Source organism: Phocoena phocoena, chromosome 11, assembly GCF_963924675.1.
Source record: "Phocoena phocoena chromosome 11, mPhoPho1.1, whole genome shotgun sequence".
NCBI lineage: Eukaryota > Metazoa > Chordata > Mammalia > Artiodactyla > Phocoenidae > Phocoena > Phocoena phocoena.
This window is the reverse complement of record NC_089229.1, coordinates 37,245,650-37,264,148: the sequence shown is the minus strand read 5'-3', so window position 1 is coordinate 37,264,148 and position 18,499 is coordinate 37,245,650. Positions and strand designations below refer to the sequence as shown.

At 33.9% G+C, this 18,499-nt stretch overlaps 1 protein-coding gene across 5 annotated transcripts in view; it reads right to left on the bottom strand.

Annotated features, from left to right (window-relative positions):
- Window positions 1-18,499, bottom strand: part of PPFIA2 (PTPRF interacting protein alpha 2) — a 473,000-nt gene that overhangs the window by 376,703 nt on the left and 77,798 nt on the right. For 4 of the 5 annotated variants that reach the window (XM_065886832.1, XM_065886826.1, XM_065886827.1 and 1 more), the window contains one exon: window positions 11,919-11,972. The exons of the other annotated variant lie outside the window; for it this stretch is intronic. In XM_065886832.1, the coding sequence (XP_065742904.1) occupies window positions 11,919-11,972 (54 nt within the window). The remainder of the gene's footprint in view (window positions 1-11,918; window positions 11,973-18,499) is intronic. 5 annotated transcript variants of the gene reach the window in all.

Below are 18,499 nucleotides of genomic sequence, written 5' to 3'. Positions count from 1 at the left end.
AAAATAATGATGTTGGTTGTAATATCAAATTTTAGTGAATTTCCCGGCCTTTTAGAGAATGGTAATGTGAATTAAATGAAACCCAGTGCTTCTGGATATGAATACCAAGATTTTTAATTTTTTTTTTCATAAAGCTTGTCCATAGAAGAAAAATAGTCACTCATGTGGATTACTCATTTTAATCTATGATGAAGAAAAGGAAAAATAGAAAGAATAACTAGCATTATCACAAAACTTTCCACCATACTCCAATAAAAATATAAATTGTTCCTATGAGTAAAATATGGTATCTGGAGAATTTGTTATATAGCCAAAAGATGAATTTGCAACTTTCCAGGGACTTTGATGAACATTTTTAGCCAAATATTAAATTTTTAATATTATAACTCTTCTACTTTTCCTATAACACTTATTATAATTTTATAAGTATATTTCCTATAACACTTATAATTTTATAAGTATATTTATAAGTATAGGCTATTAAATTATTTTTCAAAAGATATTTGAATTCAAATATCTTCAAATACCTTTTGAATAATATCTTTTGAAAAATAATTTAATAGCCTATACTTATAAATAAGTATATTCAAATATCTTTTGAAAAATAATTTAATAGCTTATCCTCAAATACCTTTTGAAAAATAATTTAATAGCCTATCATAAGGCATATTCCTATTATGTGGTATTCTTGAAACAACACAGATTTCAACTGAAAATAATAATTTTGCAAAATAATAACTTTGTTATGAATATATAATCAGATTCCTTTTTAAAGTGCCTGTAGTGGTTATAATTAATGTTAAGTGAAAAAAGAGAATATGCATGTAATTTCAGCATTCACATTTTGCTGATTCATGTTTCCCTGAGTGTGCATTTGAAAAAGACAATGTAGTTACTGAAAGGTAGTTAGAATAAGTTGTTTTCCTTCCAGGTAAGTTCCTTCACATGGCAACACAAGTTCCTAGGCAGGGCTAGAAGGACAAGTAAGCCTCAATGCTGCCTCCTCTGGAAGCCTAATGAGGAAATAGGGGAGCCACAGAAGTGTGCAGTTTCTCCAGCCAACCTTTGATGAATACCAGTGGTAGAATGGGGCAAATCATCAGAAAACTAGCTCCTTTCTCATTTTGCCAAAGGAGGTAGTGCATCACCTCACTGGGATCCCTGGAAAAGCAACAGCAGCAGCCCTAAATCTGTGCAAATTCTACTGCCTCAGGCTATGCATGAGTGGCTCATCAGACCCTCCTTCTTAGAGGGCCAGCTGGGTGCAATCATGACTCTTTTCTGGAACGGCCAAATAAGAATTGGCCCATAGTCTAATCTCATTGAGGCTGAACAGGTGTTTAGCCATTAAGCTGCAGAGGCCCCTGGAGGTGTCTGGGGCTTCCTAGAAAAAAATAACTCACACATACTTTTAAAAAAGTACCCCAAGACCAGGTTTAATTTTATACTCTAAACTTCAGCAATTAAATTTAAACTGATGTACTATAAATAAGTTGCAGTAGCCAGTTTTATGAGTTGCTAAAGTCTATAGAGTTGAATTACTTCTGGATACGAGAGAAAGACCCTTAATTCCTTCCATCCAAAATAAAGATTTTAGCTTAATGCAAATTAGATCTTCAACATCTGGTTCAACACTCACCTCTCAAAACAAGTCTTCCAAAAAAATAAAACTAAAATCCCCCCTAAACACACTTACTGTGATTATTTCCATATAACACAAAAGTATTTATCTATGTACCATTGTTTTACACTTATCAATCATGTTTTAAAAAGAAACAATTGGTAACCAGTTAGAGTGCAAAAATCTATAGCACTGAACTGATATCTTTCATTTTTTCTAAAGTCCCAGAATAGTACTGCATATACAATAGCATTACAAATATGTTTCCTAAATAAACTTTTATTCTTACTTTATATTTTTCACATTTTAATGAGCAATTACATGTATAAAGCTGTATTCATCCATCTGTCTTGCAAATAAACATCCAAAATTATAAGCATCTTTGATCAAGAATAAAAATAGTCCCACTTTATTATGTTGGATAAGAGCAGTCTAATTAGAAACCAGCCTCTTGTTTAGTCAAGAAACTAAAAAAAATCCCATTTTTTGTAGGAGAAAATACATATTAAAATTAAAAAAAGAAATATATATAAATATGTATGTTTACATATATTACATATATTTATACTTAAATGTGCTTATATATGCTATATATAAATACACACACATATGTACAAATAAATTTATGTACAATAAAAATAAAGAGAAATAGAAAAGATAGGAAAAGAATAAAATACAAGTATTTACAATGTCTGTAATTGAAATTATATTACTATTTTGGACAGAACTGTAATAGGGATTTTGAGGAACAAAGATAGGTAAATTAAAATGATTCATATTAAACTTTATATGATCAGAAAACTGAGTATATATTAATATATAGTTTATTGTTTTATTATTATTAACAAAAATAATATATCTTTGCAATAATGCAAGTTCCTAATTTATTTTACTTATGTCCTTTTTCATTAATATGTTGCTTTTCCCTCAAAAAAATTTCAAGTACCTTTATTCTTATAGATTGATTAGAAATTAATAGTAAATAACAACTAAGACCCTTATTTCTAACAAGAAGTTGTTTTATTACTCTCAGCTTCCCAAATAACTTCTCCTATCCTGGAAAAAATCATTTCTAAAATGTTTCTTAACACATTAATCACCAGTGAAACAATATGCTGAGAGATCTCAAAAGTGCTTCCACATTCAGTGTTATTCTAACCCAACTTTTGGATGTTAGTCTATAATTCATATCTCTTTGCTCACTTTCATATTAAACATGATTTAAATGTTTGAATATAGGAAACCATGTTCAAATGTGCTCTCTAAATAAGTAGTTTGTGTTGAAATACAGATGCTTAAATAGGTCTAATCAGTAATGCATTAATGAATAGGAAATTACCTAACACAGAAATCTTTTCGTATCATATATACAAAGCACTACATTTCTCTCATGACAAAATTCCTGCATACGAACTATCTTTCATTATTTTGGCTACATATTCATGACTTCAAAATTTTAAGTACCTATTCTGACTAGTTGACTAGTTAAAAATATTGATAAGTTAAATAATTAAAATGAAGTTATTGATTCTTTTCTTTCCTATCCCCTATCCACACCGGCACATAGGAAGCAAACATTTGATTCAGTTGTTATGTGTATATCTTCAAACTCTAAGGGATACACATTAATTTCCTTCTCCCCTTGCCTTACATATATTCCATGGAATTGCCCGCTGATATAGCTGTTGAATAAAATCTAAACACAGAGATTACACTGCCTTCTTCTATGAGTCATTCCTTTGGGTCCACTCCCATTTGGCTTAGGAGAAGGACACCCTTCTCTTCTTCATGAGTGTAAAAACCCTGCATTACTTCTTACCGGCTGAAATTCTGCTAATGAGTCCTTTCTGGTTTTCACCTAGAGAGGCTAAAGGTGGTGATTCACAGTGGCAGGACTGATACTACTGTAATTATTAACTAGTAAGTCTGTGGGTATGTTTAGCACTTCTTCATGAAATGCGGAGATGCTTATCACCAATGGTACTATGCTTTGAGGCTCTAAGTAAAATTTTGAATCAACAATGGAAGTTCCACTTCACATCTTTTACTTTCTTATTTATTGAAAGTTTCAATACTTGGTTTCCATTTGTTCCATCTGAAGACCTATTAAATTCCTCTTCTTCATTCATTTGTTTGTTGGAGTGTAGTTATAAACCAGGCAGAAATTTCTGCTTTCAAAGGGATTATATTTAATGATATTAAACAAGATAAATAAGATATTCAGTATCCAAATATATCCTTATGATTTTTGCACTGCTGTTATTTTTCCCAGTGGCCAATATTTGTAGTTACCCTTGAGTCCTATTTCTTTTCCCACCGGAAGATTCTATTAATACTGCCTTTGTAAGGTTTTTATTCTCTGCTATTTTAATTCTTGCTACCACTACCATAATCTGAAGTACACTTGTGTAATCTCATTCCAGAATTATTATAACAGCCTCAATCCCTTTCTCCATAAGGTATTCTGCTAGAGTTCTTATCAATACATTAAGTACACAAATATGATCATATAAATCATGTGTTTGAGAGTATTAGTTCTTATTCATTGAGCAAATATACACTGAGGAACTCACATGACAGTATTATTCTAGACCTTTGGAATATAATAGTGAACAAAAGAGACAATGCCTCTGACTATATGGAGTTTATATTATAGTAGAAGAAAACAAATAATAAACACATAGGGGCAGAGAAAAGAATATTGGATGATCTTTCTGATAAATTAGCATTTGAACAAAAGACCCAAGGAAAGTGAGAGAGTAGGTTTAGGGGCTATCTGTGGAGACAGTATGGTAAGCAGAAGGAATAATAGCAACAGCATACCCAGGTAAAGGGATATCAAGTTGGAATGAACTATGGGAAGGAAGGTATGAGATGAGTTCCTAGAGGAATTGTAAGGTGAGAAGTCATGAAGCGTCTTAGAAACCACTCCATGGGCTTTGGGGATTTTATTCTGATGGGAAGCCAATGATGATTTAAGCCTTGATGTGACATGATCTGACTCATATTTTAAGAAATTTATCCTGCTTGGTTCACTGAAAAAGGACGTATGAAAAGGATGGTGGTTCTGATCAAGGTGGTAATTTTGTAGGGGTGTTTCCGAAAATTGGTTAAATTATCAACAAATTATGAAGACAGAACTCATAGGATGACTCTAAGGTTTTAACTTTGTAAACAGTGCATGAAATTGCCATTAATTGATTAGGTGGGAAACTGCAGGAGGTTTGTGGAGAGTGACAAAGACCAGAAGCTCAGTTTTTAATTCATTATGCTTTAAATTCATATTGGATATACAAGTAGACATGTCAAATATTTAGTTGGATATACAAGTCTGAAGTTCAGGGGAGTGATCCAGTCTAGAGATGTAAATTATTCAGTTATCAGTGTCTAGATGGCACTTAAGCTGTAAAACAGGCTAGGATTATCAAGGGAGTAAATATAGGTAGAAAAGACTGCAGGGTCCACATAGATAATCCATCCAACTGGCCTCTCAGTTCCTTGATGTCATCAGTTCCAATGAGCTTCATTCCCTCTGTACTTCATTTCCATGACCATAACTTGGGTCTTACCAGCACCTGGGAATGTTTTGGTCCTAAAATGCTTAAATCAAGCATTTTACCCTCTCACCACAATTCTGTATCCCTCTTCCTACACCCTGTTTTTCAAATTTATTGAGACCCTGAATACTGTGCTTCATCAATCCCTTCCTACCTTCACTGAAATTCTTATTCAGCTTAGACTTTATGACATTCTTGCTAATATTCTCAATTATCTTGCTCCATTGGCCTTCCACAGTAATTGACTGGCAGAACCACAGCCTGAAATCAAAATGACTGTAGGCATCCCCCCCACCCCCGCCCATACCTGGGCTACAGAGCACTGTTGGAGGAAAAGAAAACACACCTTTGAGTTTATTTATAACCACTACAAATTCACTGCCTACAAGTGTACCCCAACACTTTCCACTAATCCATCTATGGTCTACCTAATTCTCCCACAATCCATAATGGCTAGATGCATCTTCTCTATATTCCTGAAATATCTTAACCCATCATCTCCCCACTACTGTCAGCTAATTAGGTCTTTTTAACTTTGTGGGGAAAACAGAAACGATTAAATGGAAACTCTTGCAACTTTTTAAGATCCCCACCTACAAAAATGTTTGCATCAGTTTCCATTCTTTTTTTCTACTTCCATTTCACATTTGAAGCGACATTTCTCTTTCTGTGTAACATGCTCTGGAGTCCATCTTTTTCTGCTTCATCGAATGACCTATTAATTAACCTCTCTTTCCTCAGTAAATTCTTTTCCCTCTCTATGTGTTTTCCGTATGTTTCAACACACTCAAATTTTCTCTCCTTAAAATAATTGTCTCTCAGCCTCATCGCTTATATTGGCTATTATTTCTTTTCACTTCCTTCATAATTAAACACTTAGATATTGTTTCCTTAGCCACTGAATCCAATTCTTACCTTCCATTTAATTTCTTAGGCCACTGGAAACTTGATTCTACCTGAATTACTCCACTAAAATTATTCTCACCTAGACCACCCTTTATCCTCTTGTTGCTAAATTTCAGTGGGGCACTCTGTTGTTGAACTCTCAACATCCTGAAACTGCTAATAACCCTTTTCACCACCCTCTCTTGACCTCGGCATTCATGATTACAAACTTTCCTGGTATTCTTTCCTGTAACCAACCTGTTTTATCTTTTTTGAGAAATACTCTTCCTCTTAATTTTCCCTTTCCCTTTCCTCTGACCTTTAAATGCTTTTCTTCCTCAGGGGTTTATTCTGAACTCTTATCTTCTCATTCAGAATACATTTTTTTGGAATGATTTCATCAGATCCAACAGTGTCAATTAACTATTCTACATGTTCAAATTAATGGCTATAAATGATATCTAACCTTTAAATTCCAAAATCATTCATATATTCCCAACTCTGTCACTTCAATTTAATGTGTCCAAAACTGAACTCAATATCCCCCCTCCAGAAATGCTCTACCCTCAAGGGATTCATGTATGTACCTTTATCTATTCAATTGCCAAATTAGAAAGTTCAAAATCATCCTTGACTCTTCAATAAGTTTTATTCTCCTTCCTCCAAACAACCACTTATTCTTGTGTGTTCACTAAGTCCTTAATAGCTCATGAATCAGTTTATTCCTCTCCATTCTCACTGTCACTTGATAGGCTCATACTAAAAATTTACTGTTTTAAACAAAATAAAATGTTGACTTTCCCCTGAGACATTGCCTCAATTAGTTTTATAATGTAGTAGGACAGACAAAAAAAAATCACCATTATCATTTTTGTCATCCCTCCTTTGGATGACTGCAAGAGCCTTTTTCAATGGTTTTCCTGCTTAGTTGTTTCTCTAAATCACTCTCCACTAGAGTCAGAAAAATGTTTCTGAAGGACAGAGCTGATTAAGTGACTCTCCTGTTTAAAGACTTTAATGGGTCCTCATGTTCTTTAGTATAGAGTACAATTTTTTTTCCATGAAATTTCTTACTTCTTGCCCTGGATTAATCTTTTACCTTCTCTCACCACCACCTCCCATCCTTCAGCTTATTTCATACTCTAGCCACTCTAAGTTATTTTCTAAGTTTTAACTTATGCATATAGTATTTCCTTACTTAAAATTCCATGTTCCACCTTTCTCAGTTGGCAAACTTCAACTCATTCTACAATTAGACATTATTTTCTTTTATTTGCCCTCCTTGATCCTCCAGCCCCTTTTTACTCCCATCAATTGGATTACGTGATCTTCTTATTTTCATTTCATCCTGTGCTTACATTATATTGTAATTAGTTTTTACCAACCTGTCTACTCCACTATATTGTAAGATTCTGAAATAAGAAACTGTGAATTGTTTACCACTGTATTCCCAAAACCTAAACAAATGTCTAGCAAACAGCATACACTCAAATATACACTGAATTCTGACTAAACAAGTACGAGAATGAAAGTTAGTAATACAACAATATAACATTCAGGCTGAAAGAAATTAAATTAGATAAAAATTCAGACTCACATATTTTATTCCCTTATCTTTTGAAGCAAGTGAGTAGAACATTGGCATTTTTTGAATAATCAAATTAAGATCAGTTTTGGAGACTTTAAAATTTTAATGCTATCTACAATATGAAAAATATATAACCTGGTCTAAATAGCACCCTCAGGAAATTGAATTTGTTTTAAATTCTGTAGAGTGTTTACTCAAATTGCTAAGAACCATCAGGAAGACCATTAAAATGAGAACAGAAAGTATGAAAACATGGAATGTACAATTCTGGTTCCTCAGTGGGGAAAGAATTAATAGAGCTGGAGAATGTTCAGGACAGTGTGCATATCAAGCCCAGGGATACCAATTAGATGCATATTCACTTATTCATCACACTCTAGAAATAAAGAGAACCATTAGCATTTGAATAACGGAAACTTAGAACAATTAAAATACTAAGTTGTGTAGGAAGCAAATTTATAGAGCTTCTCACTCCGGGGTAACAAATAGAAAGAAAAACAAGGGAGGAACTGAATAGCCCCAGTGGCATTCTTGCTGTAAGTCCTGGATGAGGCAATGAGGTGGACTTGATTCAAACACTGATAATAGAACTGCGAACTATCAGGACACTTCGACACTTGACCAGTATGTTCAGGAATTTGTTTCATATAGTCTAGGGTTTGTCCCACATTACTCTTTATTAGATTTTGTCCATATTAACCCTCAAAAAGAATCAGAAATAATAGGAAAGTAACTAGCTAGTTTATATCAGTTTATAATCAGAAAGTTTCTTAAACCAAATGACAAAGAGAAACTCCCCTCATGGTATGCATTAGTCTGCTTAGATCTGTATCACGACACTTAACTTTTGTGGCCAAGCCAGCTGAGCTACTAAAACCCACCTGCAGACTTAGACCTAGCTCGCAGTCTGTGACAAATCCTGGCTCCAGGCTGAGGTTCCAAATCCTCTATGTCGCCAGCTCATGGGCTCAAACAGGACAGTGATCTGTCACACTACTGGTACCACATGGACCTGCATATCCACAGCTCTCCAGATACCAGGTTCAGCTGGTATAGCAGTATAACTATTCATGCTTTATACCTGTTTTTCAGCATCTAAAATTACCTTGGCTATCAGAAACTGAGTTACCTAGACCTTACCCTGGCCTTCCTAATGGCCGGCCTGATGACCTGACAACTTGATAATGAGGGATATCCCTGACACCTATATATTTCACAAGCTCTTCATTTTTAATAATGTTAATATTTTAAATTTAAAACACTATAGAAAAATGGTATATTAAAAAAGCACTTAATAATGATATTTTACCCTTCAGATTTTAATTATCTATTTTATTTTTATATGTAAATATATGCTATGTTTTTACACTGGAGGTTAATCTGTGATCTAATTTTTATGAATGAAAAATATATGCAGAATGTAGAATATCTTTGATACAAATTTTCAAAGACAATTTTAAGTTAACATAATGGGCCATATTTTTCTTAACGATAGAAGGGTTTATTTTCTAAGATAACTGTGTGATTTAGAAAAGTCTGCAAGTTCTATTTGCAGCAGCAACTGATTTCCAGTTTACAAATTTAAAAACATACTTTTTGAAATTCTTTTCAGAAGAAAGCCATTATAAAACTTCTTGAATTGCCCCTGAAAATAATGAATGAGTGATTCTCTGTCATTATTAGCATTAAAACTGAGAGTTCTTGAATTTTCAAAAAACGTACTTAACATATTGTTAAAAATATTAATGCAAACTATATTCCTGGAGTTACTCAAATTTATTCTTACCAGATATGCAAATTTATTTATAATGACATTTGCAAATTTGACACAACTTTTTATACATGCTTACTATTTGAAAAAAAGCAAAATTCACTTTTTCCTAATGCTTCAGAAATAATATTTATATCTACCCACAGAAAATTTTTCAATATTTAAATATACCATTTATATTTAAAGATGTATCTGATATTTCTATTATACTGGTAAAGAAATTACTCCACAGCTACATATCCTTGTGAGAGACCATTCATTCAACACTTTATATATTCTGTTCAATGAGAAAAAATTATAGGAACTTGAATTTCTTACCAATGAAAATTTCATCATAGAATGGGTTTAGTAATACACTGTCAACATTTATAAAAAAGACACAACTTTAGAAATGGATAATGGATAACAGTATTCAGATAATCTATTAGAAAGGCCTTTTTTTAAAGAAAGAAAAAGTAATATGAAACTTCAAATGGACTTAGGTTATGTATAATTTAATCTGACTTTCAGTTTTCTAATGGGGGCAAAAACAATAGCTTAATTCAAAGCCTTATTCTTAAATGACTGAAGCAACTCTAGACACCATTACCATTTTACCTTCATACTTAGACTACTTTATATAAGCTTTATAAAGGATTAAAAAGTGATTTTATTACCTAGCTCTTGGTAATATCCTCTCAATATCTCTTTAACAGTGGGAAACACTAAATGTATGTATACTGTTAACACCCTAGATTGTCTTAGCTCCTACGTACTCTGGCATTTGTGTGATGTTTTCCACTCTACAAAAAGTTATAAAGTAAGCCCTATCATTGAATTTCAGAAAATGTAGGTAGCAGTATAAAATACCCATCATCATGGTAAGGGATGGCCAAGAGAGAACCTATATCTTCATAATATTATAAATTATGTCCAAAGAAAAAAAGACATACACACATGTAGTATAAAAATACAGACAAATATACAGTTCACTTTTAGCTTTTGGGAATTAAGTTGATTAAGTTCGCCTTTAGGTCACCATCTTTCCTTTCTGTGACCTTTTTCCCCTGTAAGGGGCTTCTTTCAGTAACTAGGATTTATGCTGACTCAATCTTCCATGTTTAGAAACTTGCTTTCTTGAAAGGATATGATAAACTAATTTATTTTAACATGTAAATAGCAGGTAAGAGTTTTATGGTCACATGCAGAAGAGAGGTGTTTAGTTTAGTTTTGAACAAGGGACAAATCCTCTTAAAACCAACTTATCTCTAATTGCAGAATTCTTTCAGGAATCAGTGAACAGTGGGGGAGGTATTTTAAAGGTAATGAGTTTATTCTTCTAATAAGAGTTGAATGCTATGCACAAACATAACACAAAGCAGCAGGATGAAATTACATCACATAAGCAGTCACCTACACTACTACACTGACTTACATTTCATCTTGTCTTATGCTGCAGTATAATAGGTTCAGGGACTAAATATAAGCAGCTATCTGAAGACAGTACATTTTTTTTCCTGCATAAATTTAGACAATGAAAACAAAAGGAAGGGAAAGGACTAAAATATGTTGTTTGGCCTACTTTAGGAGCATTATGAAGATTAGACAACATCATGAGACACATGAGAGTGAGACAGGAGAGAAAGAGCTACAACTGAAAGTTATCTTTTTAACACTTCAGTGGTGTCTTAAAGTAGTTATATACTTCAGCTAGATGCCTAGATGAAGTATAGCTAAAAATTGACAACACAGGATTCTGTGTGTTCCACATTAAACCTCACAGTGCTAAGTGAAAAGCAAGCAGTGATACAAATTTATGCATTGGCTGTTTGTTGAAATAAATTGAATTTTATTACTTTAGATATACACCATGAACTCATGTTTGTGCCTCAAGCATGAAATCACAGGAATGTTGTTTTACTCAATGTTTTCTGAAATCAGACATCACAGAAAGGCCTACAATGTTCCAATACTAGGCTATCAATCTCTTGCTATTGCCTAAAAATGATAATCTTTTAAAACTTTCAAGCACTTTCTCCAATTTTCTAGAAGCTTCCTGGGTAAAGCAGGAAAGAAACAGCAATATCAAGAATCAATACTGTGAAAAAAATGGGCTGATAAAATAATTTTTTCTCAGTAACTAGAAAGTATATTGCAACTGAAATCATACACTTATTTACAATGGTAAACTCTCAAGTTCCAAAAAGCTTTAACTTTTTTTGTAGCCCGTTAGTAGGACATAAGGTGTTTACACATACTAATGAAGCTTTTATTCTTATTTTTAGAATCAACGTATGGAGATGAATTTTATGAGTATTAAAACTTTTTAAAACACTAAATGACACCTCAGAGCAAGTTCACATTTTTGTATTAGTTACTGCAATAGCTATAAAGTTTTGAAAGAAACTATTTCAAAAAGTTACCTGTATGACAACTTGTATACAAGTAACTCTGATGATCTGGTATGTACATAATTCATTTCGTCAATAGTTAAATTTAAGGAAGAATCTAACTTACCGGTGGATCAGCCCCCTTAGAACCAGTCAGCCCTCCTGTTAGGGATTCGATATCCTGAAAAGGGGAGAGGTGTTGATTGTAAAATGCCACTCAACAGCATGGAGAATTTCCCAGTCCCACAGTGTAATATTTTCTTTAGCTACAAAGTTAGGGCACTCAGCTATATTTTTGTTTTGTTTTGAGACAATCTTACACACTGTAATGCTATACCAATGGTCATATCTAAAAATCTAGATATTTTCTCCAACTCTGTATAATCTGTAAATAGAAAAAAATACAAACAGACTAATTATTCTTGAAATATGTAAAGAAAATGGCTCTAGGTGGGAGCAGATGTTTCATTCTCTAAGAAGCTGAAGTGAGGGCAGAACAGAAAAAAGAAATTTAATGAAACTGCAATTTAACATATTATTTGCAAATACTGAACCCATGGAAAATGCTTAAACTACAAAAAAATCTAATTATCTACAGTTCACTCTATTACTATACATAGAAGATGAAACTATTAACAGATATGGACAGATTAGCTATTCTTTTATAAGGATTGATTTCTAATCTTAAATCGGCAACCACAGTAGATCATGCCTGAGAAATGATTACAATTGACAAAGGTATCACAAATGAAGAAATGGGTGATGCTGTGACAAACTCGAGAGCAAGTGTGCTGTTTTAGGAACTAGAGCTCAGCCTTATCAGTTGTACGGCTTTGGTCCCAGGGTTACTAATCATATGGCTTTTTCAAAAGAAGCTAGAATTTTAGGTTTTTAAGTAAAATCTCTCAGGACTTTAATGTTTGCAACTGTTTTAATTTTTAAACCATCCCCCCACTCCTCCCAAACGAAAAAACAAAACAACAACAAAAAAACCTGTCTGCTCATAGGTAGATGAATAGGAGCTTGGGGCTAAATTGATAAGTTACAGTTTTTGCTAAAAAGTTTCTTTCTTGTGACCCTGGCCACTTCTTATCTGTTTGCATCTAGTTGAATGGATAGGTTTGAGGAACCTGGGGAAATGTATTTCAGTAAGAAATCAAAGATGAAAGAAAGATAATTGAGTAAAGATAGAAGGAAAAGAAATTTAAATATCTATGATCAGAGAAACAGCCAACACCTGGATATCATTAAGAAGACATGCTACTAATTCACTTGGGACTCAATTACATCATTTCACTGGTATCTCAAAAATGGGGAATCTTAACAATAAATATGGGACTCAAATGAGCACGTGCAGGAAACATTAAAGGCAGGGCAGGGAAGAAGGAAGGGATGGTGTGGTGAAAGTTTCCATCTGAAGGAGCTGACTTTGAACAGGAACTTGATGAGTGATGAATTTCTGCATGCATATTTTATTAAGGGCCATGAATGATAAGGCAACCACAAGAATGCTTGCCAAGAAACTTACTGTCTTCTTCGTAATGCATATATTGTATATAATATTTTTTCCTACCCAGCATCCCTTTGAGGAACTTCTTCCCTCTCCATTCTAGTTCTAAAAGAGGCTTATAAAAATCGTTTCAAATGTTGTAGGGGCCTGCCAGAGAATTAAGGCAATATGGATTCTATAAGATATAATGGGAGTGTCTTAAGTCCTTGATAATATCATTTGAGCAATGTCTGAAACTGGATGTTCTCCCTGCCTGCAACTTTAAGATAAGTTTCTGGCTCCCAAACACTAAAAGATCCTAATTAATATGTCTGCAATATTAAGTCTATTTTGAAAAGGCCCTCCCTCTCTATCCTATTGAAATTCTTTATTCCAACACCACGCATACCATAAACAATCAAATCATCTAAATTATTTGATCTTACGTGATCTTTAACATTTCTATTGTTATCTAAGTAAATCATGTCAGTATACAATAAAATTAAGCATGAAACATATTTATAAATTGGCAAACAAAATTAGCATTCCTTTTGAATCCAAAGATTAAAATATAATCTAAAAATTGTTTTAGAATTTCATGGAGTGAAATAAAATGGTAATAAAATGGCTAAAGTATTAGATTAACAGAAAATAAAACACACAGCCCTTTTCACTTTTTGATAATACTCCTGTTATGACTATGACAAAAAACAAAGTTCTATTCACATGAAAGGTTTCTTCCAAGCACATTTTAAATGAAAAGAACAAAAAAAAGGTGTTAAGTACATTTTGAGTTAATACCTTCGTTATTCATAGAAAGGCATATAAATGATATTAACAATAGAATTTCTGATGACATTATCAGAGAGGTAATAGGGAAATTAATTCAGAGAAAAAATATTTTAGCAATTGAGTTGAGGCATTTTGTCATCTTGTTAATTAAAAGTTCTACCATGATTTCTTGCCATCGTAGAAAAGTTGGGCCAATGCTCAGATCTGTAAAATTTTAAACTTTTCATGATAGTCATGGTCTTGAAAAAAAATAAAGCAACAATAGAATTTTGGAGATGAATGGAAAAGGCATTGGTATTTCTGTTTTTTAACAAGTTGAATTAAAGCAAATTATGAACTCATGGCTCTAAAGAGAATACAGATATATTCTTTTATCCTGTTTATTCTTTTAATTAAAAAAACTTTTTTTAATCTTATTTTCTATTTTGAGTGTAAGTTGAGAGAGAGTGTCCTACTTGGACAGATGCCCAAATTAAACATGGCTTATCTATCACTTGACTCAAAAAAAATTTTCAGATGTGAATAACAAGCATAAGTATGCATGAATGCATTTATGTTGTAAAATTAATAGGTGAAATAAATCCCTTGAGAAACTCTGAAAATAGTTGAAAGTGAGTCAGTCTTTCTGATGGTTGCTAAATATCTTATCTACAAAATATAACTTAAATCTTTGACAAATTTGTCTATCTTGTTATTTACATGTATTTTTATAGAGATAACAAAAAGGGAGACACTAAAAAGTAAAAACATTGATTTCCTAGATGGTTTTTAAACTTACTACTGTAATAATGTTATTTGTTTGATTAAAACATTCAAAACAAACTTTGATTTTTTACTACGTTATGGAATTTTTTAAAACTATGTTGTACACCATATTCATTTAGATTTAATAGCTAATAAAATAATAACTACTTATTGAACATTTACTACATGCAGGCACTCTTTAAATGCTTTATATACATTATAAACAGTTTTATAGGGTAGTTATAAGAGCCTTATAAAGTAGTTATTTCTTTTCTCACTTAGGCTAAAAGGTTTATATAATTTACCCAATATCACACAGCTATTAAGAAGTGGGGTTACAAAATATATTTGTTTGACTCCAAACCTATGTCTTTAATACCAGTTGTAGGAGAACAGCTTTATCCTGACGCCCTGGTGACCTTGCACATATCCACATGGGCCATGTAGGCAAGGCTAACCTTAGGTTGGCCCATGTCTTGGTGGAATATTCTGTGGACCTCCAGGTAAGCAAGTCATGAAGACCTTACACATGGCTGTTTCTCATTCTCCTCCCTGGCACCAATGAGGCATGGAACTTTCCACTGCACTCATCTCCCCCATCCCCAGATCCATCTACAGGCTATAAAACTGCTAAGGTGCAATATGGAGTGGGCTCCTCCCCAGCAGAGCAACCTGTCACTCTTGTTGTCTGTCATCTGGCTCATCCAATTTAGTGTTGTCCTGTGGGCCTAGCGACCACATACAGGATTGGATTTAGGCTACTGATGTGACTAAGGTGCAAAATTTAAGGAGGCACTCATTTTGAGGGTCATACAGGTGTTGATCCTGCCCCTGCAGGATCCTGACAGTGAGTGCCTCCTTAAATGTTATACCCTAGGCACCTCATTCTTAGACATCTGCAAAAACAAGCTGACACTTGTACAATCCTGAGAGTGAATGACTCCTTAAACTTTGTGCCCTAAGTACCTTACTTGTCTCACCCTAGTCCTGGACCTTTTAGGGGTGTGGAAAGCTGACACCACGGAGACTTTGTTTATGCTGTATATGTAATATATTCTTTCAATCCATTTGGAATCACTGTCTCCTTCCCAGTCAAATCTACAGAAGTGTGGCAAGCCAACCTGACACCTGTCCCTGCTCAGGGACAGCTTGCTGCTTAATATCAACATTATATAGCCTCCTTTATACGGGCTGCTGTTATCTACACAGAACCAAATAAACTAGGATCTATTAATGATGGAATCCAATTCACTTCTTAAAAAGAAAATTCAGGTAATGAAAGTTTCACTTCCCTCTCCAAGGTTCAAATACCTGAGCGAGGTTATTAGCAGTCCTTGACACAAGCTGTATACAGTCAGTCTCTTTTAATATGGGAAAACCCTGCTTCTGAGATGGAAACCTGGTAATTCAAGGCTGACCCATGAATCAGAAGTCTTAAGGCTTGGGAACGGCGAGCCACAGATGCAGTGGAGCAGTCAGTGTCAGAGCTCTAAGCAGAGTGAGATTTGAGGGCAGCCTGGAGCATGGGTATCACCTCCACCCAGGTTTAAAATAAACTCCACTTTGTGCTGCACTGATGCTGTTTGTTGCCCATCTGCAACTTTTTCCCTTGCTCTAAAAGTTGACATATTTTTCCCTTGACAGACAATTTGAATGATGGAGCTATAGGGATTAATCATGTGGTTTGCCCTGCAGATCATTAAGTTCAGATGTTGTAAATCTTGCTTCCTCTGTGTGGAGGTAGGAAAAAGGAGGATATGAGAAGTTGAGGTTTCACTCAGGGCTATTGCTGGATCCTTATTTTTATCCCTGAAGAGTACGATCAGCCAGTTACGGTCAAGGAAAAGATGTTAAGGTAGCTTGGGTATTAAATACATTAAAAATGAAGAATAGAAAATTCTAAACAGTCAGTTGAATCTAACATTGCACATGCCATCAGACCCAGAATATCTTAAAACCTAATAGTTACATTTAAAGTTAATATCAAGTTTTCAAGTACTACTCTTCTGAAGAATCACTTTACATAATATGAAAATACTTAAAGCATTACAATATTGTTACCAGCTATGAGTATTTTGAAATTTGATTTATGCATATTTGTAATTTGCAATTATTTTAGAAAATCTTTAGAGGAAAGTGATTATATTTCAATATAGAGTACATTTTCATGCACTAAACAATCTATCAAAAATATATTAGTATAGTGAAATCAATATAATAGGAAAACATCAACCATATTTACTGAATTATTATATTTAAAATTTGTTTCAAGGTCTTTAAAAATATGATGAGATATTTTATGTTTATAGAGAAGTTTACAAAATTCATATATTCAAAATATCAAAATTAAGCATTTCTCTCATCTGTTTTATGGAAAAATTCCCCCCAAATATCCCTCACGTTCCATTCTCTCTCGATGCAGGCTTTTGTCCCCGCTACATCACTGCTACCCCTCTTATCAAGGCTGCCAATGACATCTAATTAGCTGAATCAACTGTCAATGTTCATCATCATTTTTCTTGTCTCTAAGTCACATTTGACACAGTTAACCACTCCACCCTTCTTGAAATACTTTTTGTCTTAGTATCCATTGAGTTTCACCTTCTGTGTAATTTTATTTAGTACCATGGCTCCTAAGTACCATGTATGCTAATGAATTCTGGATTCCTTTTAACCTCAGAGATTTACACTGCCTACAACCTCCACTTGGGTGTATTACAGTTATCTAAAACTTAATGCGAAATCAAACTTGATTTTCACCTGAAAACCTCCCCCAAATTAGGTTTCTGTCCCAGTACTGTCCATCTTGACATCACCATGTACCCAGTTTCTTAGGTCCAAATCCATCAGCAAATCCTGCCAATTCTATCTTTAAAATATGGCTTGAATTAGACTATTTCTTACCACCTGCATTACTACCAACCTGATCCCTTGGACCAAATCAACAATATTCTCCCTTGGGCTAAAGAATGATCTTCCTAACTGTTGTCCCTGCATCTGTTCTTGTATCCTCATTCCTCATATATTCTCCACACTGCAGTCAGAGCTATCTACTTAAAATGCACATTAAATCAGATTACTCCCATGATCCAAACCCCTCCATGGTTTCCCACTAATCTTAGAACAAAATACAAACTTATTACTAAGTCATGCAAGCCCTGTGATGATCTGGCTTTGCCCACTTCACTGATCTTGTCTTTTGCCATATCCTTCTTTCTCATGCCACCCAGCCACACTGGCTCCATTGCTGTGCGAAAAACAAGCCGAATATAACTAACTGTCTAAATCAGTGAAGGGTCTACCCGGGAACAAAAGGCAAACTCGAAAACAATGTAAAAGAGCATTTAATCAGAGGATATTTTATAGAAGTATGGAGGGTTTAAATGGATCCAGCGGAATGTGAAGCATGGAGACTGACGGAAAATCATAATAACCACTCCAAGCCCAAAGGAGTAAAGGTAAAAGAACAATGTTGTCAGGAGTTCAGCAAGGGATGAGCACCACTCATCAGCCTCTAGGGCAGTTTGCCACACATGGAGCTCAACAAGTACTTTTTGAATGGATGAATGACTGACTGAATGAGTGAAGCAGGTAATATAATTTTATACCTAAAAAAGCCAAGTCTCAGAGTGTACAAATGATGAAGGATTTCTAATTGTTGTATAAATGTATCACTTTGAAAG